This window comes from Trichomycterus rosablanca, chromosome 19, assembly GCF_030014385.1.
Source record: "Trichomycterus rosablanca isolate fTriRos1 chromosome 19, fTriRos1.hap1, whole genome shotgun sequence".
NCBI lineage: Eukaryota > Metazoa > Chordata > Actinopteri > Siluriformes > Trichomycteridae > Trichomycterus > Trichomycterus rosablanca.
This window is the reverse complement of record NC_086006.1, coordinates 24,101,420-24,123,365: the sequence shown is the minus strand read 5'-3', so window position 1 is coordinate 24,123,365 and position 21,946 is coordinate 24,101,420. Positions and strand designations below refer to the sequence as shown.

Sequence of the window (21,946 nt, the reverse complement as noted above, 5' to 3'; positions counted from 1 at the left end):
TGTCAGCATACCACCAAGAAGGACAAACCACATCCAACAGGATTAACTGTGGACGCAAGAGGAAGCTGTCTGAAAGGGATGTTCGGGTGCTAACCCGGATTGTATCCAAAAAACATAAAACCACGGCTGCCCAAATCACGGCAGAATTAAATGTGCACCTCAACTCTCCTGTTTCCACCAGAACTGTCCGTCGGGAGCTCCACAGGGTCAATATACACGGCCGGGCTGCTATAGCCAAATCTTTGGTCACTCGTGCCAATGCCAAACGTCGGTTTCAATGGTGCAAGGAGCGCAAATCTTGGGCTGTGGACAATGTGAAACATGTATTGTTCTCTGATGAGTCCACCTTTACTGTTTTCCCCACATCCGGGAGAGTTACGGTGTGGAGAAGCCCCAAAGAAGCGTACTACCCAGACTGTTGCATGCCCAGAGTGAAGCATGGGGGTGGATCAGTGATGGTTTGGGCTGCCATATCATGGCATTCCCTTGGCCCAATACTTGTGCTAGATGGGCGCGTCACTGCCAAGGACTACCGAACCATTCTGGAGGACCATGTGCATCCAATGGCGGTGCCGTGTATCAGGATGGCAATGCACCAATACACACAGCAAGACTGGTGAAAGATTGGTTTGATGAACATGAAAGTGAAGTTGAACATCTCCCATGGCCTGCACAGTCACCAGATCTAAATATTATTGAGCCACTTTGGGGTGTTTTGGAGAAGCGAGTCAGGACACGTTTTCCTCCACCAGCATCACGTAGTGACCTGGCCACTATCCTGCAAGAAGAATGGCTTAAAAGCCCTCTGACCACTGTGCAGGACTTGTATATGTCATTTCCAAGACGAATTGACGCTGTATTGGCCGCAAAAGGAGGCCCTACACCATACTAATAAATTATTGTGGTCTAAAACCAGGTGTTTCAGTTATTTTGTCCAACCCCTGTATGTACTGTATGTATGTACAGTACAGGCCAAAAGTTTGGACACGCTTTCTCATTCCTGTGGTTTTTCTTAATTTTTTTAAATTTTCTACATTGTAGATTAATACTGAAGACGTCCAAACTATGAAGGAACACATATGGAATTATGCAGTAAACAAAAAAGTGTTAAACAAACCAGAATATGTTTTATATTTTAGATTCTTCAAAGTAGCCACCTTTTGCTTTAATGACAGATTTGCACACTCTTTGAAATTTTCTCAACCAGCTTTATTAGGTTTCCACCTGGAACGGTTTTCAATGAATGTTTGTGCCTTGTCTAGAGTGTATTTTTGGAATTTGTTGCTTTTTTAATGTGTTTGAGACCATCAGTTGGGTTGTGCAGAGGTAGAGTTGGTAAAATATAAAACATATTCTGGTTTGTTTAACACTTTTTGGTTCACTACATAATTCTTCATAGTTTGGATGTCTTCAGTATTAATCTACAATGTAGAAAATAAAAATAATCAAGAAAAAACATTGAAGAGAAGGTGTGTCCAAACTTTTGGCTGGTGTGTCCAAACTTTTGGCCTGTACTGTATGTATGTATGTATGTATGTACTGTATGTATGTATGTATGTATGTATGTATGTATGTATGTACTGTATGTATGTATGTACTGTATGTATGTATGTATGTATGTATATGAATTAAATTCAGCCCCATACGCAACTAACTGTGATGCACTGTGTATTCTGACACCTTTCTGTCAGAACCAGCATTAACTTCTTCAGCAGTTTGAGCTACAGTAGCCAGCCTTCGCTCCCCACATACATCAATGAGCCTTGGCCGCCCATGACCCTGTCGCCGGTTCACCACTGTTCCTTCCTTGGACCACTTTTGATAGATACTGACCACTGCAGACCGGGAACACCTCACAAGAGCTGCAGTTTTGGAAATGCTCTGACCCAGTGGTCTAGCCATCACAATTTGGCCCTCGTCAAACTCGCTCAAATCCTCACGCTCGCCCATTTTTCCTGCTTCTAACACATCAAGTTTGTGGATAAAATGTTCATCTGCTGAATAATATATCCCACCTACTAACAGGTGCCGTGATGAAGAGATAATCTGTGTTATTCACTTCACCTGTCAGTGGTCGGTGTGTGTATTATTTATTATAATTTGTTTTGTGTGTTTGTTTCTTTCACACATTTGTGTAGTCTGTTGATGTTAAAACCACTAGAGGGCAGTCCACACACACACACACACACACACACACACACAAAAAAAACAATTGCTGATGTCATGTGACCCCTTATTAATTTATTAAACTAACATCTGTATAGAAATGGATGTTTTTTTTTATCATTGTTTCTCTAATCTCGCAGCTTGTATTTGCATGGATGAAAAACATTCCACTCTGCTCTTACTCACATTACTAACTAATGAACAAAAAAGGTGAAGTTGCTATGGCAACACATATGACAGCAGTATCTTGAGGTTTAATTTTACCTTGGAAATGATGATTATGATGGTTTTAATGACTGCCCTCGGCTGAACAGAACTTGAGATACGATTATGTAACATAAAGGATAAAGGAGCCTCAGTGCTCTCAGCTGCCTGTTACTGGTTTAGTCATAGCAACACGGCCAGTGACCTTTCCTCTTCAGTTAGAGGGAGAATATTTCATTATAAGGGCTTAGCTTCATACGACTATCATTATGATTGATTGTTGTTACTGAGGTCATTGTGGTTACTGAGGGAATGGAGTTTTGTATTGGTCTGAAAAAGGCTTTTTGTTTTTGCCAGAGATCCAGCCAGGCTTTTGCCAAAAATTGAAAGTAATGTGCTTGGCCCACTTTAGCCGATTGTGTGCAGGGCTTTCCACATGGATGTTGGGTAGTTTAGCAGAGTGAAGACGTGCCTGTGTTCCACCAGATCCATTTTAAAATCATTAGCCACTTAATTAAGAACATACTCAAAACTGTGTAGGTCCAGTGTTACTGTCAGAACAGGCTCAGTTGCTCATGGAATGAGGTTATAAAGCTAGGTTATGATCAGTAAAGATATGTAGTGCCTATCGCATACCCAAGGCTGCTTTACGTTAGGAGGCAAAACAACACTGGGTGAGAGGAGAACAAAACTAAGACATGGAGAATGAAGAACAGTGAGCAGTAAAGTGAAAAGTTTAAATTGAGATTCAAGTGAAGGAAGAAATGATAGAGCAGTCACAAAGACATTGTGGAAGAGAGATCCAAAGTTAGAGAGCAGTAGAACCGAATGATCTGCCACTCACTGACGCGAGTCATGTACATGAGACTGCCAGACATTCGAGAGAACGAAAGGGCCAGTAAGGATAGAGGAGCTTACTTAGCTATATAGAGGTGAGAGCATGAAGCTTGTACTTGATACAGGAGAATATTGGTAATCAGTGAAGCTGATGGATGATAGGGGTGTTGTGAGCAGAACCCTTAGTACAAGTAAGGACACTGGCTGCTGAATTTTGAAGGAACTGAAGCCAGTCGAGTGGTTTAGCAGAGAGGCCATTAAAGAGGAGTGTGTGTTAGTATAAAGCATGTTAAGAAAAATCAACAGAGCTACGGTATGACAAGAAGTGGCGTGTAGAGGATTTGTGTTGGACGGGATATTTACAGAGTTTTGTAAGTGTGTGCGCAGATGGAGCTGAAGCACCTCGCTGCAGCCGTAACTCACATTAAGCATCGTTTTACCAGGACTGCAACTCTTACACAAACAAAGAGGGAAAAGACTGAAGCGTTTAGCTGTGCTGTTTGGCCTTGACATGAATACTGCACTGGAAAACATTGGCCATGAAATAGAAAATAAAACACTTAAAAACAACATTTATATTTAAAGGAAAATTGGTCTAATTTGATCAGCGATGCTGTGTGGAGTTTGACTTAGTTTTGGAACTGAGGATTCTAATAGTTGCTTAATACAAGACTGAAGCTGCCAAGTCTGTGCTCATCATTGTCTAATTCTCCTCTTGATGATGCACCATACATTTGTGATGGCAGCATTTAACTCTCTAAAATCCCAATATATGCTTCAGAGTCAATGGTACCTTCATTGGTTTTATATATTTGAATATAACTTCTGATGGGAAGCTGTGTATTAAATAAAAAATGCAATACAGAAACATTTTCAGGGCGGCACGGTGGCTCGCTGGGTAGCACTGTTGCCTCATAGCAAGAAGGTCCTGGGTTCAATCCCCAGACGGGGCAGTCCGGGTCCTTTCTGTGTTTACATGTTCTCCCCATTCCGGTTTCCTCCCACAGTCCAAAGACATGCAGTTAGGCTAATTGACTGGGTGTGGGTGTGTGGGTGTGTGTCTGCCCTGTGATGGACAGGTGCCCCGTCCAGGGTGTTACTGTGTGCCATGCGCCCATTGAAAAGCTGGGATAGGCTCCAACCCCCTCCCCCCTTAACCCTAATTGGATAAGCTGTTAAGAAAGTGAGTGAGTGAGTGAGTAACATTTTCTCTAAGGGTTTTAGACTTTTGGACTCATGTATATAATTATACACATGAATTGTTTTATAATTTGATGTAGTAATCCTGTAAACACTAAATGCCTGGCAGAAATACACTCTGGACCACAGAGCACCACACTCACATTCACCTAGTTTACATTTTGCATGCACTGTTTAGTAGAGAGAATGGTTCTTAGAGTTTATTATGAGCTGGGCCGTAATGGGTCACAATGATGGTAAAATGCCAGCCCCATGGGCCATGTACGTTCATTAATGTTGATGTAAAATAAGCCTTTAGTGTGTATCGCCCAGGCTTGACCTCAACCGATTGAACATTGGTCTGTTTTTTTAAATAGTTTGTTTTAAATTGTGCATACAAATAACTAACCGCTTAATTTCATCTTACCTCTTTTCCAGTCTTGCTTTATTGTTTTTAAATGATTTTGTTTCTCACATAATTTGCTCACACACACACACACACAGGGGCTTTGTGGCCAGATGCCTCGTACTGCTCACACAGCGTCTCTCCCTAAGGGAATGGGGTCACAGGGAAATGAAGCAGCAGAGCTGTGATTCTTCCCATATGCTGTTCTGGCAGCACCAAGAAGAGTATGGCAGCCTTCTGCTGGCATTTCCCCTCTTTTTAATCTCTTGCTCACACTGTCCTTTAATTTGCTCATCCAGGAGTTGCTTAAGGTTGACTTGACACACTCACTCCCAGCGCCTCGGCACATGCTAAGCTACACCAGCCTGCTTTGGTCTGTCCCAGTTGATATTCTTTTGTATGTCTGTGCAGTTGCCATATATGTTGTATTTAGCTTATTGTGACCTTTATTTGCATACATTAGGGTTAAATATTTGTGCAGACTTTTTCCACTTGTGAAGGACAGCATAGAAAACAGCAAAAACGACCAAGTCCGTCAGTCAGTCCCAAGTCCTAAACATCAGCTGAGTTTTTATGTATCCACAAATACATACAGAAGATGAATGAACTGATTTGAACTGTTCATGGGTTTGAATAATCGAGTAGATCTAGTAGTGTGTCTTGCTCTGTGATGGATTAATGCCCCTTTTTAGGGTGAATTTCTGACCAACCCTGTTTTCCTCTTCTTACAGTCACTCTTTCAAAGCCACTGTCCACCCACTCCTCCTCCTCGTCTTCTTCCTCTTCCTCACCGTCCAAGCAGACACGTCGCACCATGCCGGCTTCATATCGCCTGCCCACTCCTTTGCCCCAGCTCCCGGTACGAAAGGGCATAAGGGGCCGCCGGCCGAAGAGTGAGACCATAGCTCTTCTCAAAGCACTGGCAGCGTCTACCAGCACTTCAAATACAGATGCTCAGATGGATGGCAAATCACCTACCCCTGCGTCCCAGCTCGCGGCTAAACTCGATATCCAGCTTACCCCCCGCCTTCACAAGAAGAGAGGACCCAAGCCAGGCAGCAAGGTAAAGGTTTCTACATGTTTATACGTCTATATTCACTGTCTAGTAAAGTGTGTGCTGTCCAATAAAAATTACACTCTAAATATCAGCAATGTGAAGTAAAAATGTGATATACCCAAAATGTGACTTATGTTGTCAGGAATGAATTAAAGAAAAACTAAAGATTGAGCATGATACATAACAATATAGCAGTTAAAACCTTGATTTTTAAGTAAAAAATTAATGACCTTGTGCCCAGTCTAGTCCAGGCCCACCTTGACCAGCATGCAGCGTGCTTACTGCAGATTTTTAATCAATTTGGTCAATTTTACATTTATTAAACGGGCGGCGCGGTGGCTCGGTGGTTAGCACTGTCGCCTCACAGCAAGAAGGTCCTGGGTTCGATCCCCAGGTGGAGCGTTCCGGGTCCTTTCTGTCTGGAGTTTGCATGTTCACCCTGTGTCAGCGTGGGTTTCCTCCGGGAGCTCTGGTTTCCTCCCACAGTCCAAAGACATGCAAGTGAGGTGAAGTGAAGAACCAAATTATTCATGACTGTGTTTGATATTAAACTTGTGAACTGATGAATCTTGTGTAATGAGTAACTACCGTTCCTGTCATGAATGTAACCAAAGTGTAAAACGTGACGTTAAAATCCTAATAAATAAATAAACAAACACATAAACATAAGTACACAATAAGTAAGCTAATAACATTGATAAAATCGAATAAATATGTGTTTGTGTATGCAGTTAAACAGATACACAGGTGAGGTAATTACTGAGTAGTATAGTATATGTACTGTTCTGGATTGTGAGGGAATGCGTGACCACTGCAATAATAAAAGGATGAGTAACTACAGAAACCACAAAACTACAGAAAAAGTGTGCAGTGCAGATGATTATATAGGATACACAGATGAATTTGAGTCAGATGTATTTAGTTTAATGGTGTTTCCATCTGCAGTTTGTTTGCTTAACGTTGGCCTACGTTCAGATGCTGTTCTATCAGGCCTGATAGATGATATGTGAATTAAATAGGAACCTGTTTAATATTGAAAACAACAGTTTGTTAACAAATCCTGATAATTACGAAATCAATGTTCATTTTATTTTTCTCTTTTAATGACGTAATGACGGTTAATACGTAAACAGTTTCGTCTTTTTAATCACCTCTTATTACCATTCATTTATTTTTTAGATCATTAATATCCACCTCTGCCTGTTCTGAAATGTAAACCTCTGTTTAGGTCTGTAATCCTAGATGTATGTTTGTGTACATGTGTGTTTTACAGAGGAAGCCTAAGCTCCTCCAGAGCTCCATGTCTGCTCCGACAGGTTCCGATTCCAGACTGCCCCCTTCACAGGTGTCCAGGGACGGTCTTTCCTCCATGAGCTCACCCAGTTCTGTGGTCTCTACTGGTAAAATGGTTTGATCTTAACTGAATTTCTGTGTCTTTTTGCTGAGAACACGAGAGTTAGCTATTAGGTATTGGGTGTAAATACTCAGAGCCAGGGTATAATTGATAATTGATCATGATTACATCAAGGTGATGTAAATGCCATATAACAGGAAAACATCGTTCTAGTTTATGTGTGCTGCGTTTATAGTGGAATGATTTGATTCCAATACATTTCTCAAGTACAATATACAGTACACTATATTACCGGCAGTACTTTTGTTAGTTTTAAATAATATAAAACAAGCTTTAGTTAGCTTTTAGTCAACACTTTCTAATTACCATAAATACTTGAATGTATACACCCATGATTATAAGCAGCAGCTGGTTTGCAGCAGTATACAAAAGGGGTAAAACAGCATGTTATTACCTCTTATTTGGACACCAGCACCCTCCTCCTTCCCTAGAACTGAATTTAAGTTCTTGAGTATGTTTTTGTTTTCTCTGCTAAGTACTCAAGCTGTCAAATATGAAATGCTTACTTATACTAGCTAACTGAGCATAAAAAGGGAAGCTCATCTATCAATAGTGACTCAGAATGAATTGTGGGTGACATACAGCACCAGTGCCCTGGAGACCTGGGTTTCAACCTTGACTCTGATGACTTTTTGTAAGCACTTTGGTTTGTTCCCATGTCTGCATTCTGTGGGTATTTTGATTTCCTCCCACCTCTAGAAAACATGCAGAAGTTAAACTGGCTTCTCTAAACTGACCCTACATTTTGATTTAGGTGAACAGTTTGAGGTAAAACTACTAGACAATCCATTGCTAAGCATCCAAACTGACGTATTTACTCAATCACTCAGTTTAAGCCGATAATAAAGTAATACATTTTGAAATGCATCTGAAATGCAACATAATTTTTGCACTTTTTCTGGTTAACATTTGCTTTTAGTTTCCACGGTCTGGTCTTTTAATTGTCTAATTACGACTACTACAGTAGCTACTAGCTTATCCAAGTGCAATAAGCAGGCGTTATCAAAGTCAATATTTGTTCACTTATAAAAAGTAATCTAGACTCTCAGTATTTGCTTTTCATTAAGAAATTCTAATTAAAGTTGAAATATCCTTTTAACGTACCCCCTCTCCACCCCTCTTTCTCTCTCTCTCTCTCTGACTTACTCAGTGTGTGTATACGTGAATAAGCACGGGAACTGCGGCCCACACCTGGACCGTAAGCAAGTGCAGCGGCTTCCCGATCATTTCGGGCCTGAGGCAGTGAACCTGGTTCTGCAGCAGACAGTACAAGCATGTTTGGATTGCGCATATCAGCCCAAAGTACTTCTGGGATGCCTGCAAAATCAGCCGGATGGGGGCGAAGTGGTGCGAGGTAATGACCACTATTGACTACTAAAAACATGCATTTTTACTGTATATCCTGGTGGTCACAGGCTATCAGAATATTTGCCAGGAAATCACTACTGTCAAATACTGTCTAAATACATTATGTTAAACATGATCATCTAGTCATGTATTTGAATGTCTATTTGATGTATACGACTATCCACAATACAGAACCCCAATGTTTACAGGCCAGGGCGGCACGGTGGCTAAGTGGGTAGCACTCCCGCCTCACAGCAAGAAGGTCCTGGGTTCGATCCCCAGGTGGGTTTGCATGTTCTCCCTGTGTCTGCGTGGGTTTTTTCCAGGTGCTCCGGTTTCCTCCCACAGTCCAAAGACATGCAAGTGAGGTGAATCGGAGACACTAAATTGTCCAAGTGATGAACTGAGTAACTACCGTTTCTGTCATGAATGTAACCAAAAGTGTAAAACATGACGTTAAAATCCTAATAAACAAACAAACAATTTACAGGCCATTATGCAGCCCTCCAGGTGGCAGTGTAGTATTCTAATACGGCCTACTTGTTGTGCCCCATTGGCTCATACAAAGCTATTAAACGTTGGACTGCCCACTGATTTAGAAAACCTGTGTGGACTTAAGATTGAACTGGATTGAAATTGGATTGAAATCAATTATATTTGCATTAACATAGATAGACTGTTATGAGTGAGTTGGCTATATGTTTAATGGATTATTTCTCCCCTCCGAACTTAACTTGGTTTGTTTAACATTTTTATTGAATATGGGTGGTTTTTTTTTTTTACTATTAGTACTGTGTTTACCTGTCCATTGACTGCAGATGGTAATTGGCTTGTAACTCTGATGCAATGCATTATTTCTCTTTGAGATTCATGTATTGTGTACGTGGTCCCTGACAAAAACATCTGTTTTATATAAACATCACTGGAACTTAACACGGATAATAGGGTCTTTTTCTGTTTCACTTCTCGTCAGTGCGGACGGATGGAGGGACGCGGATGGTAAAGCTGCCGTCGGCATCCAGTGCAGCTTTCGTTCTACGTTTTTTAGAGAAAGTCTGTCGGCACCTGCAGTGTGATAATCTGTTCAGCAGCCAGCCGTTCAGCCCCTACTGCAGCTACGACAGGAGCAAGTCAGGTGTGTGTGCTACGTACTGATCACTGATGAGCTTAAACACACATGCACACTTAATATGTATTTAGTGTATAAAGGAGGTTATACAATCACCAACACACACACACGTTATGCCTTATTGCGGTGTATTTGCTTTGTGATGTGCAGTGAAAGAGGAGATGTCGGAGGCTCCGGCACTCAACAGAGGAGTGAAAAGAATCTCCAGAGACTCTCCACCCTACTCTGCCCCACTCTCTCCCAAATTACTCCACACAGATACACACCCATCTGAAGGTAGTACACAGTGTAAAATGTCCGTTTCTGTACCTGTGTCTGTATGTGTCTGCTTCAAAATGTAGACCAAACCAGCTCAACTGGCTCATTTCCATTTGAAGGAGCAGCAGCTCTACTCTGAGGTTCCTCTGAATTGCTACGCTCCTCGCTTACAGAGTAGGAACCTCGTTTTTGCCGCTTGTACCCTCAACCTTACTTATGTGGTCATTACCTAAAATGACCATAGGTGATGATAGAAATGTAGACTGACCAGTAAACTAAGAGTTTTTTTCTGAGGACTAAGCTCTGCTTTAACCACCACAGACTGGTACAGTGACTGCAAAACTGCTGCCACTGGCCCAAACTGTCAGTCTCACACGCGTGAACAAGGTCCAGTGGTTCTTGGAACCACTAGGAGCAGTGGTTGAGTGGTTAGTCTACCATAAACTAAAAGAAGAAAACGTGGTTAGCATACAGAAAACTTTAGGTCCCATTTATTTGTTAAATCATAAAGCAGCTGTGAGAGTACAATTAAAGTTTGTTTTAAAGCTTTTTATTAATGTAAATATTCAGGAATAAAGGAAGTGTAGCATGTAATTCCCATACAAATAAAAAGTCAATCTGCTGCATTTAAAGCTAAAAGACAGCCTGCAGTGGTGTGCTAGACTGTTGGACTGCTGTGCCACCTGTAGAGTTTCATAGTTATGCGACGAAAAAAATACTGTTAAATGAATAAGTAAATAAATAAATGATAATAATTGGTGATAATGATAATAAGATGTAAGCTTGTGTTGAACAAGACACACTGTTTGTCTGAAGACAGCTGACCAAGAGTGAAAGTCCATGTCAACAGAATAATAAGCAGACTAAGTCCTTCTGTCTCTTTCAGTCTACGTGTTTATAACCAATCAGTTAAAATATGTTAAAATGATTTACATAGATGTGTTTGTGTATGTGTGTGTAGCTGAGACCCTGCCTCCAGAAGAGAACGGTTTATTGAAGGAACAGCGCTTCATGGACTCTGCCTCCAACTCTATGACACCCCGACCACAGACCCTACGAAGTACATCTGAATACCAGTCTCAGCCCAGCAGTCCGTATTACCATGGCAGTGGCCCTCCCCTACGCCGCCATGCTTCCAACCCCCCGACGCGCACACACAGAAGAGTAGAGGGTTTGTGTTCCGTCTAAGTACATCCAGTATTGCATTACTTGTGCATTTAAGTTGATATTACAAGAAGTTCTTACATTTCTATCATGATTTGTTCATGCTTAACATCTCTAATCTTAGTCCTGAGAATTTAGAGCACTAGGGCAGTCAAAGTCAGTTGGATTTGCTAGTATTTGCATTAACAGAGTGTTGGTGAGAGGATCCTAGTATGAAAGATAAACTGTGCTTTAGTTTTAAAGTTTTTTAAGGGGGATTTTCTTACAAATTGGTCTTTACAAATGGAATATGATTGTATTAATATATGCATATTAGTAAAAATATAAAGTAGCTTTAGATTCACAAGCCCACTGTAAGTCCTGGCAGATCGACACACACACACAAAAAGAGACTGTGTGTGTGTGCGCGTGTGTGTGTGTGTGTGTGTGTGTGGGAAGGGGTGGTGCAAATGCATTAGAATAATCTTATTAGCTATGCTGCAAATCAAACACTCCTCTCTCTGTCTGGCCCGAAGGACCTGAATTCACCAGATCCAACCATGAGGTGGACGATTTTCCTGTCTAGTGCTTGCACACACACACACTCACACACACACACACACACACACACACACACACACACACACACACACACACACATACATAACTGTGTGTGCTGTGTGCGCTTTCTGTATGCTGTATGTTCCTGTACAGGCTGCATGTGGTGCAGTTTTGCTGTGCGTTGCGTGAGTTTTAAAGTTGAGGCTGATGAAACTAAATTGTCCAGAATTATATTTGTTATATCTGGCAACATCACTGATGTCCAGGACACAGACCAGAAGCAGAAAGGAAACAGGAGTAAATAAATAGAATATGCTGATTAATTTCCAAACCACAGGCTTGCTTTTCAGGGGTCTAATAACAGTAACTTTTATGTAATTATTTTTATTCTATTGTTGCTGCCACTGGTTGGGACAGTTTCACACAGTTAGTAACTATCAAGGTAAATGTGAAGAAACTTTTAAAAGTTCTTATGGACAAAACTATTAAATATTTTTTTGCATGAATTCAGGTCAATTTGCACAAAAGAGCTTTTATTTCCAATGTACTACATTAATATTTAAATGTAATAAGATGTTTTAACATTACGTAGCTCATTGGCCGTTTTATTGGAACACCTAAACACCCACTCACTCACCCAATCATGTGGTACTGTAGTTAGTGTATATATTAAACATCAGGAAGTAAGATCAGGAAAATAAATCAAGTAAAATATAACTTTGGATTGAGATGGTCAGAATCTGCTGGGATTTTTACTCACACCATTCTCTAGGGTTTTTTTACTCAATAAAATAAAATAAAACACCACCCAAAGCATCCAGTTTGTGTACTCTTCTCTGGCCATAAATGCCCTGTTGATTTGTGAGAACAGCCACGATGGGCTACATTAGAGGACCACATTATGTTCCACTCCAGTCAAAACAGAAATCTGAGATTTAAATGACCACATGCTCACTGAAACAGGATAGGTGAAGATCAGTAAATGTTCCCTGGACTGAGTAATATTGATTGTGGCTACAGATTGCAGGGTCAGAATTTGGCATGAACAGCATGAATTGACCCAACCTGCCTTTGTCAACAGTTTTAGTTAGTGATTGTACAGTTGCATTGCCTCTCAAGTCACCAGATCTGAATCCAGTAACAGCTTTAATTAATAACAGCTGAATCAAATAACTGTTTACTTTTGGTAAGTGGTAAAACACGACAAACAGCGTAACACAGCTGCAGCAGTCATTTACTGTAATCATGGCAGAATGGATCAAAACCTATTTCCAACACCCTGTGGAATCCCCCACAAAGAATTGTAATCTGCATCTGTAGATGTATAAACATAATAAAAAGGACTATATATTGTTGTTAGCACCTGTAGTATTCAGCCGACTATCGTTCATTCTTTCCAGCAGCAGCGAGCTCAACTACAGGTCCGGATGCTTCAGCAGCGGAATGCGAATCTCCCAGGATACCCAGCGGCAGAAACCCTTCTTCATGGTCCATAGAGGAAGTAATGCAGTTTGTGCGAGACGCAGACCCCATGGCTCTAGCACCTCACGCTGAGCTGTTCAGGAAGCACGTGAGTTCCTGGATTCTTATTTCTCCTTCTCAGAACCTTTCATCTCTTTATCTCGTTTTCCCTACTTTCTGTTTTTCCTCCATGGAACGGACTTCCTCATAGTTACTGACATAATAGAGAAACAAAGAGAGGCTGAGAGAGGAAAGACAGCGCTGCTAGGAGAGGACATGCGTCATCTGTGTTTAGACTTCACCTGGCAGCCTCATAGCCATTCCCTCCAAAACAGTGCCTGTATCTGCACATCATCACTGCATACATTTTCATACACACACTTTTTATCTGTGTCTCTCAGACACCTCGTCCTGTGTCTAACTTTACTCAGTGGCCAAATGAATTGGCACACTCCTGCTAATGAGGCTGAATCACTCCTATTGCTAACAGATGTATTAAATTAATCTATAAAGTAAATTGTATGTTCGACAGTTTAGTTTTGCCTCCTCTTGGGTGATTTTATTGCAGGAGCAGGGGTGGCACGGTGACTGGGTGGGTAGCACTGTTGCCTCACAGCAAGCAGGTCCTGGGTTCGATTCCCAGGTGCGGTGGTCCGGGTCCTTTCTGTGTGGACTCGCATGTTCTTTTTGTGTCTGTTTGGGTTTTCTCTGGGAGCTCCGATTTTCTCCCACAGTCCGAAGACGTGCAAGTGAGGTGAACTGGAGATACAAAATTGTCCATGACTGTGTTTGACATTAAACTTATGAACTGATGATTCTTGTGTAATGAGTAACTACCGTTTCTGTCATGAATGTAACCAATGTGTGTAAAACATGGCGTTAAAACCATAATAAATACATTTTGCAGGAGCAGCTTGCCACAGCTAGCTTCACAATGTTTGTAGGGAACAGCATGTGCACAAGTGGCACAGCGATCTTATGCATTAGTCCAGCACAGCTAAGATTTGTGCGCTTGGGTTCAAATCTTGTGTCAGAAATAGGCTGAATTCATTGCCGCTGTACAATTGTAGCCTCTGTTTTCTAGTGTGGGTGTCTGAACTGGTAATGGATGGTCAGAAGCTCTTGGTTTGTCTGTCTGTACATGTTGAAGCTCTCAGTAAGATTCTTTAAGATTTGTCTGGTGACTGTGCACCTGTCCTGGGAAGAGGGGCATGTTGTACACCCATGATAGTCTCAGCCCTACTTGGCCAGGTCGAGGGGGGGTGGGGGTCACTACTAGCGACAGGCCTCCAGTGGGGGGAAATTGGAGATGACTAGATTGGATGCAAAATGGGAGGGGGGCGCTGATTTAAAGAATTGCATTCTCTGAGAATGAGAAGGCTTAGTCATAGGCTTTACTCATCCTTTCAACTAATGTTGTTTTTCTGTGTTTGTAGGAGATCGATGGCAAAGCGCTGATGCTGCTAAGGAGTGACATGGTGATGAAGTACATGGGTCTGAAGCTCGGCCCTGCCCTTAAACTCTGCTACCACATCGAGAGACTCAAACAGGGCAAACAATGAAGATGAACTGCTCACAGTGCTGGATTGTACACACAGTACAGGATCCGTTCCAGAGTGTAGGACTATACTGAACACGACTTGATTAGATTTACAATACTGCAGTCGATTCTCAGTATTGGCGTGAGCTAAACACACACAGTACCGGATGAGCAACTGGCAGTGCTTGATCATACACGCAGTGCTGTGATTGATTTACAATTCTAGATGAAGCACAGGACCGTGCTGATTTATAGTAACGATAAATGATGCAGCACTAAGCTAAACACACGGCCGCTGACGTGCGCTGCTTTTTGTCCAACCACCAAACAAAGCTGCAGGCTCGCTCAGAAGGAATAAACTCCGGGAAATATACAGCCAACACACTGGCTTAAATGAGCAGAACACGAGGAGAAAGGATCCGTGCAGCAATAAATAAAATCGTCCTGCATACACTACCCACCACAGAGAGCAACCCTAGCAGAGGAGGATGGGATGCAGAAATGGATCGACTCTCCCTTAATTATATCTGTAAATCTTCTTCTCTTGTTTCTTTTTCACTTATTTTAGACCAGTGTTATCTTTGTTTCACTGATCTTTGGTAGTGTTTTAGAATCTAAGTAATGACAAGGTCCTCAAACGTTTCAGTGCTGAGAGGATTTGCATCAATTTTACGGACGCTTTTTTTTTTTTTAAAGAGTCGCTCCCAAAGATTTCTGATTGCCGGGATCATTGTGTCGGTGATGCTGGAGAATTTGGTGATATACTCTAACAACAAAATCTCCCTACCTCCTTTGCAATGCAGATACATCAGTTTGTCAGAATCACTGCTGTTGAGTTTGTGAAAACCACACGGCGCTGTAAATTGTTTTATCTTGTTTTTTGTTGTTGTTTTTTTGTGATATAATTACATTGCTGTGTTTGTAGTTTAAAGCCTCCTGTGACATTTATACACTGACACCATACCAATCCCTAAAGAAGCTACTTAAATCGTACCAATCTTACACAGAGAACAAAAATATCAGTGGTGTAGTCCAGTCGATCATGGGTATCTAGCTAACAGCAATCACTATTAGAACTTTCAGCAAGGTATGTGTGTGTGTGTGTGTGTGTGTGTAGGGGGGGTCGGCTGTAAATTTAAAAAAATAATGCTACTAATAATGATTAGAAACTCTTAAGTTTGTAGTAGTTTGCCCAATAATATTTGTAGAATATTGTTTCTACACTTTTCAGTTGAATAAATAAGGAATACAGAATGCCAGGCATTATAGATACATTATCAATAACATGGTGACTGTCATCACCTTTTTTATTTTTATCCTGGTCAAGGTTGTGGCATTTCTGATTCTACGGGGAAACAGGACAGGAGTACCCCAGGCAGGGCGCCAACTTATTGCAGGGCTTTGACCATTACCCCTTCCTCAGATATAGCCAATCATGTCTCTGTAGATACTCAGTCAGCCGGTAGCACCTCTGTGATTCGAACCTGGATCTGGTGGTGATGGGCTAGCATAATAGATATAAAATGCTATGCTACTCGAGTGCTCATAAAAATAATTACAGGAAAATATTTCCCCATAATTACCCAGTCTGGAACATTCTGTTTTTATGCATTAGCTTAAAACCCAATACACATTTTTCATTGCTTACGAATGTCAAGCCCTATCGTTTTAAATCCACAAATATTCACATTCAGTAATGTGTATTATCCTTGTTTGATTTGTATTATTGCTACTATTCCAGCTATAAACAGTAACATTTCTCTTAGTAGGACATTTTTCATACTAGAAAGTCAGAATAAGTGATTTACATGCACTGTAAGGCCAAAACTGGACACCTGAGGTTGTTGAACATCCCTCTTTAAATCTTATAAGCACTAATATAGAGTTACTTTCTTTACCTTGTGACTATAAAAGCCTCGTTAGTACTTGGATGGCTTTGCACAAAATTTCAGAGTTTGTGGGAATTTATTGCCTGTTTAGTTTAGATTGTGCGATCAGGCGCTAAAGTTGGACGAGAAGGCTTGGCACACAAATAACGTCCAATGTTATTGCAAATTTGTTTAATGGGAATAATTCTCACTGTACTACAACACGTCATAAATTGTATCTATGTTTATTTCTTTTTAGTGTTGTCTTAAACATAACATATACATCTTATTAAACTGTTACATTAAGCTTTTTATAATCATTTTCAAAAACGAATTAATTTCGGAAATAAAATGCAGCAGCATAAACCATGAGGTTGGTTTGTGATGGCAAAGGCAGTCTGGGTAATGCAGGAAGTAATACGTTCTGGTGAAGTCATGGTGAATAAGCTGTTGTGATAGAAACAATTAATTATTACCCTTGAACAAGTGCATTTAATCTATAGCATAAGATTTAACAGCACTGCAGTATAAAATATAACATAAAGTGTTTACATAATATTGTAAATGAGGGGTGGCCACAGTGAATCATTTTGGTCTGAATCATTTAGACTCGTTCAGTTTTTACATCAGACACCCTTCCTGGTGCAACTCCGTTCTTATTTTATTTGGGCTTGGGACCCGCACCCAACCCCCCCTGAATCTCCGCTGTAGTGAGCTAGTGTAATAGAGCACTGTGCAATTGGCAATATTCTAATTATTTATAATTAAATAAAAGAAAAATTCCAGTAGCCTTTTAATTACATACTGCTTATGTTAACTCTTGCATGAATTTTTATGCAACATCTATTTTGATCTGAAATTAAATGCGTCAGTTCCTTTGTGTGTCCAAAAAAATCTGATCCAATATTTTTAATAAGTATCATATAAAAAATGACCTGTTAAATAACGAACCATCTCCAGTTAGGCAACGTTGTTTACTTTTTCTTCTCTTTAAATAGTGCGATTAAATACTGAAGAAACAGGTAGCAGACAAACCTATAATCATTAGAAGCCAGTATGTATGAATGAGTATACAGTGTGTATGCCCCTGTGACCTGGACTACACCACTTTTATACTGTGATGTATATTAGATGTATGAGTGTAAAATACAAAATATATTTCTAATCGAGTTGAGTCTGGGTCCTCTGTGACATAAAAATCAGTTTTATAAGCTCGATCCAAGTCACATTTCCACCTCTAGTGTTACAAGCTTCAGAGCTGCTGTTCTAAAGGAGAAAAACTCCTTTTTGTGTTTCCGTACCTGAATTCATTCCTTTATTTCTGACTTAGTTTCCTTATGTATAGGCTTTAAAGTTTAAACCACACTGATTAAATCTATGTTTTTGTTATTTTTGTAAGGAACGGGTTAATACATGTTCTATAGCAAATTGTATCACCAAAATTTATAATCAGCAATTCGGGAAAAATTGAACATTTAGCTTTTAAATGTGTACTAAGTGGTGTAAAACTCAAATAAATACAACAAAATAAAATGTAGTAGATACATTATACAGCAAGTTCTCTTTTTCAAATAAGCTAAATTCAGCAGTTTAACTGTGTACTAAATGTGCAGATATGTGCTCCCTGTAGAAGATGTGATATTCTACTTATTTTCACTTTAAAATGACAGACTTTGACCAGTGGTGTCCAAACGATTGCCCAACAGTGTATTCGCCCAGTTCTTGATTTCTATACTTTCCTATATTTTATTTATGATCTATATGTTTTTAAAAAGTAGCTGGAGGTGAAGTGTGTGGCAACACTATACATATTTCAAGATGGGGTGAAGAGGGTAAGTGCCCTACTGTTATGTTGATAATGTTTGGTTTGTAATTGTTTATAGGATGTTAATCCTCGTCATTTGTACTGGTGAAATCTTACTGTTCTCACAGATTTGCATGGATATTACATACTGTATATCTTATACTGTGTAGACTGATTGTTAAGTTTCAATACTGCCCACATTGTCTGATTCTTCCCAGTCACATCACAAAGAAAACAGCATTTTTCAGCCAATGAACGCGTTTGTCATGGATGTATCATTGCAGTGGACATACGGTGTCCTGCTAGGACCAGCGAGAAACAATCCAGTCCAGACTCGTCTCTTTAAGTTGTGGAAGAATTGGTAGTCTTTGTAGTTCAGATGGTTCATCAGTATTTTATGGGTTTCACCATGAAATGCAGCAGCAGGAATGTACATCTTTTTGTAGAAAAGAACAATTTTACACATATTGTATATGATCACGAAAATGTAAAGGCGTGTGTGCAGGAGCGGGAGGGTCGGGAGGGCCGGCTGCTGCTGAAAGTACTCGCATTGCCTTCCTGTACTTTATACTACGCTTATAAATGATGATTTGTCCGTTCTTAATGTCTGCATTGAACTTGCCTTGCTTTGCTTTGGACATTTCTCAGGTTTATTAAGACTTCAGATTAGGTTTTTGTAATGTAGCATTTCTGCATAGTTTACAGTTTTAACTTTTGCTCTCCGTTTTTGTGCTTTTTCTTCTTTTTGTAAATTCTTTTGCCATACTTAACTAATACTTACCTGCTTTATGCTTTCTCAACGTTGGTAGAAAGCAACAGAAGCTCGAACACTTGTTCAGACGTTTAGACATTTTTAATCGTTACATTTTTCAAAGTAATGCACCCTTCACACACATTTTAAATGATACAAATAACAATAAATAAATAATTTAAAAACATCACCTGCTCTCATATTTCATTTCATGTCTTCAGTCGTGTATCGTAACAAAGATTCTTAATTTACAAAAACAAACACTTCTGGTAGAAAATTCCCCTGAATATTTACCAGTACCTACAATTCAACAAGTCTTCTCTAAGACAGGAAGTGGTTCGTTATTCAGTTATTCAACAGTCACAATTTCCTCTGTAATTTCAGGACTGGTGCAACAGTTGCAGTTTCTCCCAGAAATCATTCAGATAAACGAACAAACAAAAGACTACACAGGTATTACATTACAGATCTAGCACTACTTAATGTATGTAAGAATCACAATGGATATTTCAGAGGATACTTATTAATGCTTTTTTAATCCTGTTGTTCCAAAAAAGTCTGTAAACAGCATATGAGCTAATATAGACTTCACTTGAATTCAGTTATTTCAGTTACACTCGATGCCTTGGATGTCAGAATTCTGCCCTGTAACGACAGCCTGATGTTAAGTGCTCTTACTGTCAGATGGAAATCTTATGGATCAACAACGTGTCAGCAAGAGCAGTCGGCCTTTCAAACCTCCTCTAAAACCAGTCTAAGACCAATCTGAAAAAGGTTAAGTGTAAGATGAAGTGGTCGAAAGCACACTGCCACTGGACTGTGTAGCAGTGAAAACAGGTTATCTGCTCTTATTAATAATGCTTTACCATCTATGGGTCTGATGGGTGCAGCACTGGGGGCTTCGGCCTTTGGTCATGCGGTGTATTTGGTATTGTAATGCTCAGGCAGAAAAATGATCCTAGTTGGAATATTTCTTGTGCAGCAATCAACTACAATCAATTCTGATTGGGAATTTTATAAATAGTTTACTGCATGGGTTCCCATCTCCTGTCGTGAAGGCCTAAAGGCCCACTGCCGGCAGAGCTTTATGGTTTTCTTGGGACCAACACACTTGATCTAGCTCTGTCCAGGACCAGGATCCAATTGCCAGATTGCATCATGCTTCCTCTCCACCAATGCCGATCCCTGCTCTGATTGAGGAGAACAAAGCTAACCCACGCCCTCTTCGACATGTGGGCAGCATGCCGTATGCATCTTATCACCTACACTTTGACGAGTGCAGTGCAGTGCAGCTCAGCGTTGTGCACGGAGAGACACACCCTGACAGCACTCTTTTCTCATCTCTGTGCAGGCGCCATCAAAGCCAGCAAAGGTAGTAATTGCACCTGTCATGAGAGAGACCCCATCCTAGTCCCGCCCATATCTGAACAACAGGCCAATCGTTGTTCATGTGGCCGCTCAGCCTAGCCGGCAGGCAGAGCTGAGATTCGATACGATGTATTCAAGATCCCAGCTCTTACTCCAGCGTGTGTTTTTACCGCTGCGCCACCTGAGCGGCCGAAAGTCTGCATTTTAATGTTTCCTCTAGTTAGTAGCTTTTTTTCCTGCTCTTGGGCGTTTCTGTGGTTTTAACTAAATTAGTCTTTTGTGTAAATCTGAGCAGCACAAAAATCTAAAGATCTGCTAAAAGCCCTTCAAGCCTGTAATGCTTTTAGGAAAATAAGGTTTTAAACCATGTCATCGATTGCTGTGTCCAAGCTTCACGTTTTTCCTTCATCTTCAAAAAGGAGCAAATAGATTATTTCTTTTCTTTTTCTGTTTCATATCCTGCAAACATACAGGACTGATCAATACCAGGAATGTGTTTATGTGCCTGATCTGAGCAAACCAATTAAGTTATAAATACCAAAGTATCACATTGTACAGGGCAGAAAACATCTCTACAGCTGTGGTCTTAATAAGAACATGCAGTTTGCCTCTGGGAGGTTGGTGCTTGAAAAGAACTGGCACCATATTTTAGTTTTGAATTAGCATTTAGGCTGTGGATCAATTCAGGCTCTATAATAAACAGAGTTTGGGTTGTTTCTGAGAGAAGTCATTCATTATAGATGCCTGCATTGATTGCTTTTCTTAAAAATGCAATGGAATAACTACTCATTACCTTTTTAAAAAAAGTAACCACGCTACTCTAAACAATGATTTACGTCCAAATGCTTCTTTAAAACACACACGAGTAGCAACTCGAGGACGACCGCCATTATTTCTCAGCTGGCCAGTGTGTGTTGTACAAATTTCATAAAATGCAGAGAGGCAGTTTTATATTGAACAAAGAAAAGCCTCAGTATCGAGTTCATTTTGCTTAATTTGTGGGGTCACAGCTGGACTAAATAGCCAAACACTGTACAAGGCAGGAAAACAGTCTGGATGGATTTCTTTACAGGCAGTGACCAGGGGTGAGATTTGAACCCAGGTCCCTAGACCTTTGCAGCTTCGACAATTCTTGCTGTACCACTATGCTGTGATGTGTGCAGGTGTTTATGTAAATATACATGCACACAACAGCTTGCTTATAGCATCATTTAAGATACATCACCTCTGCAATGTATTATTTCTCATTTTAATACTGTCAGTACCTGATTTCTGTTTATTTTGGGGGGAGGGATACTAAAAATGTCTCCAGACCAGATTGGGTAGGCTAGTGGGTAAAGCTTTGGGCTGTCAATTGAAAGGTTGAGAGGTCGAATCCCAGCTCTGCCATGCCACAGTTGGGCTCTTAACCCTCTCTGCTCTAGGGGCGCCGTACAGTGGCTGACCCTGCGCT

General features: G+C 40.5%; 1 protein-coding gene across 3 annotated transcripts in view; it reads left to right on the top strand.

The window, feature by feature from the left end:
• The window catches only part of LOC134333098 (sex comb on midleg-like protein 2), a 32,814-nt gene extending 13,499 nt beyond the window's left edge, over positions 1-19,315 (top strand). Inside the window, exons 8-15 of one of the 3 annotated variants that reach the window (XM_063014935.1) lie at positions 5,524-5,855; positions 7,123-7,249; positions 8,414-8,617; positions 9,584-9,745; positions 9,890-10,015; positions 10,959-11,168; positions 13,108-13,271; positions 14,599-19,315. In XM_063014935.1, coding sequence (XP_062871005.1) covers positions 5,524-5,855; positions 7,123-7,249; positions 8,414-8,617; positions 9,584-9,745; positions 9,890-10,015; positions 10,959-11,168; positions 13,108-13,271; positions 14,599-14,724 — 1,451 coding nt within the window. In that variant the 3' untranslated portion in view covers positions 14,725-19,315. Of the gene's footprint in view, positions 1-5,523; positions 5,856-7,122; positions 7,250-8,413; positions 8,618-9,583; positions 9,746-9,889; positions 10,016-10,958; positions 11,169-13,101; positions 13,272-14,598 lie in introns of all 3 variants that reach the window. The other 2 variants (XM_063014934.1, XM_063014933.1) reach the window with 2 other exon arrangements.
• Positions 19,316-21,946: the final 2,631 nt, after the last annotated feature.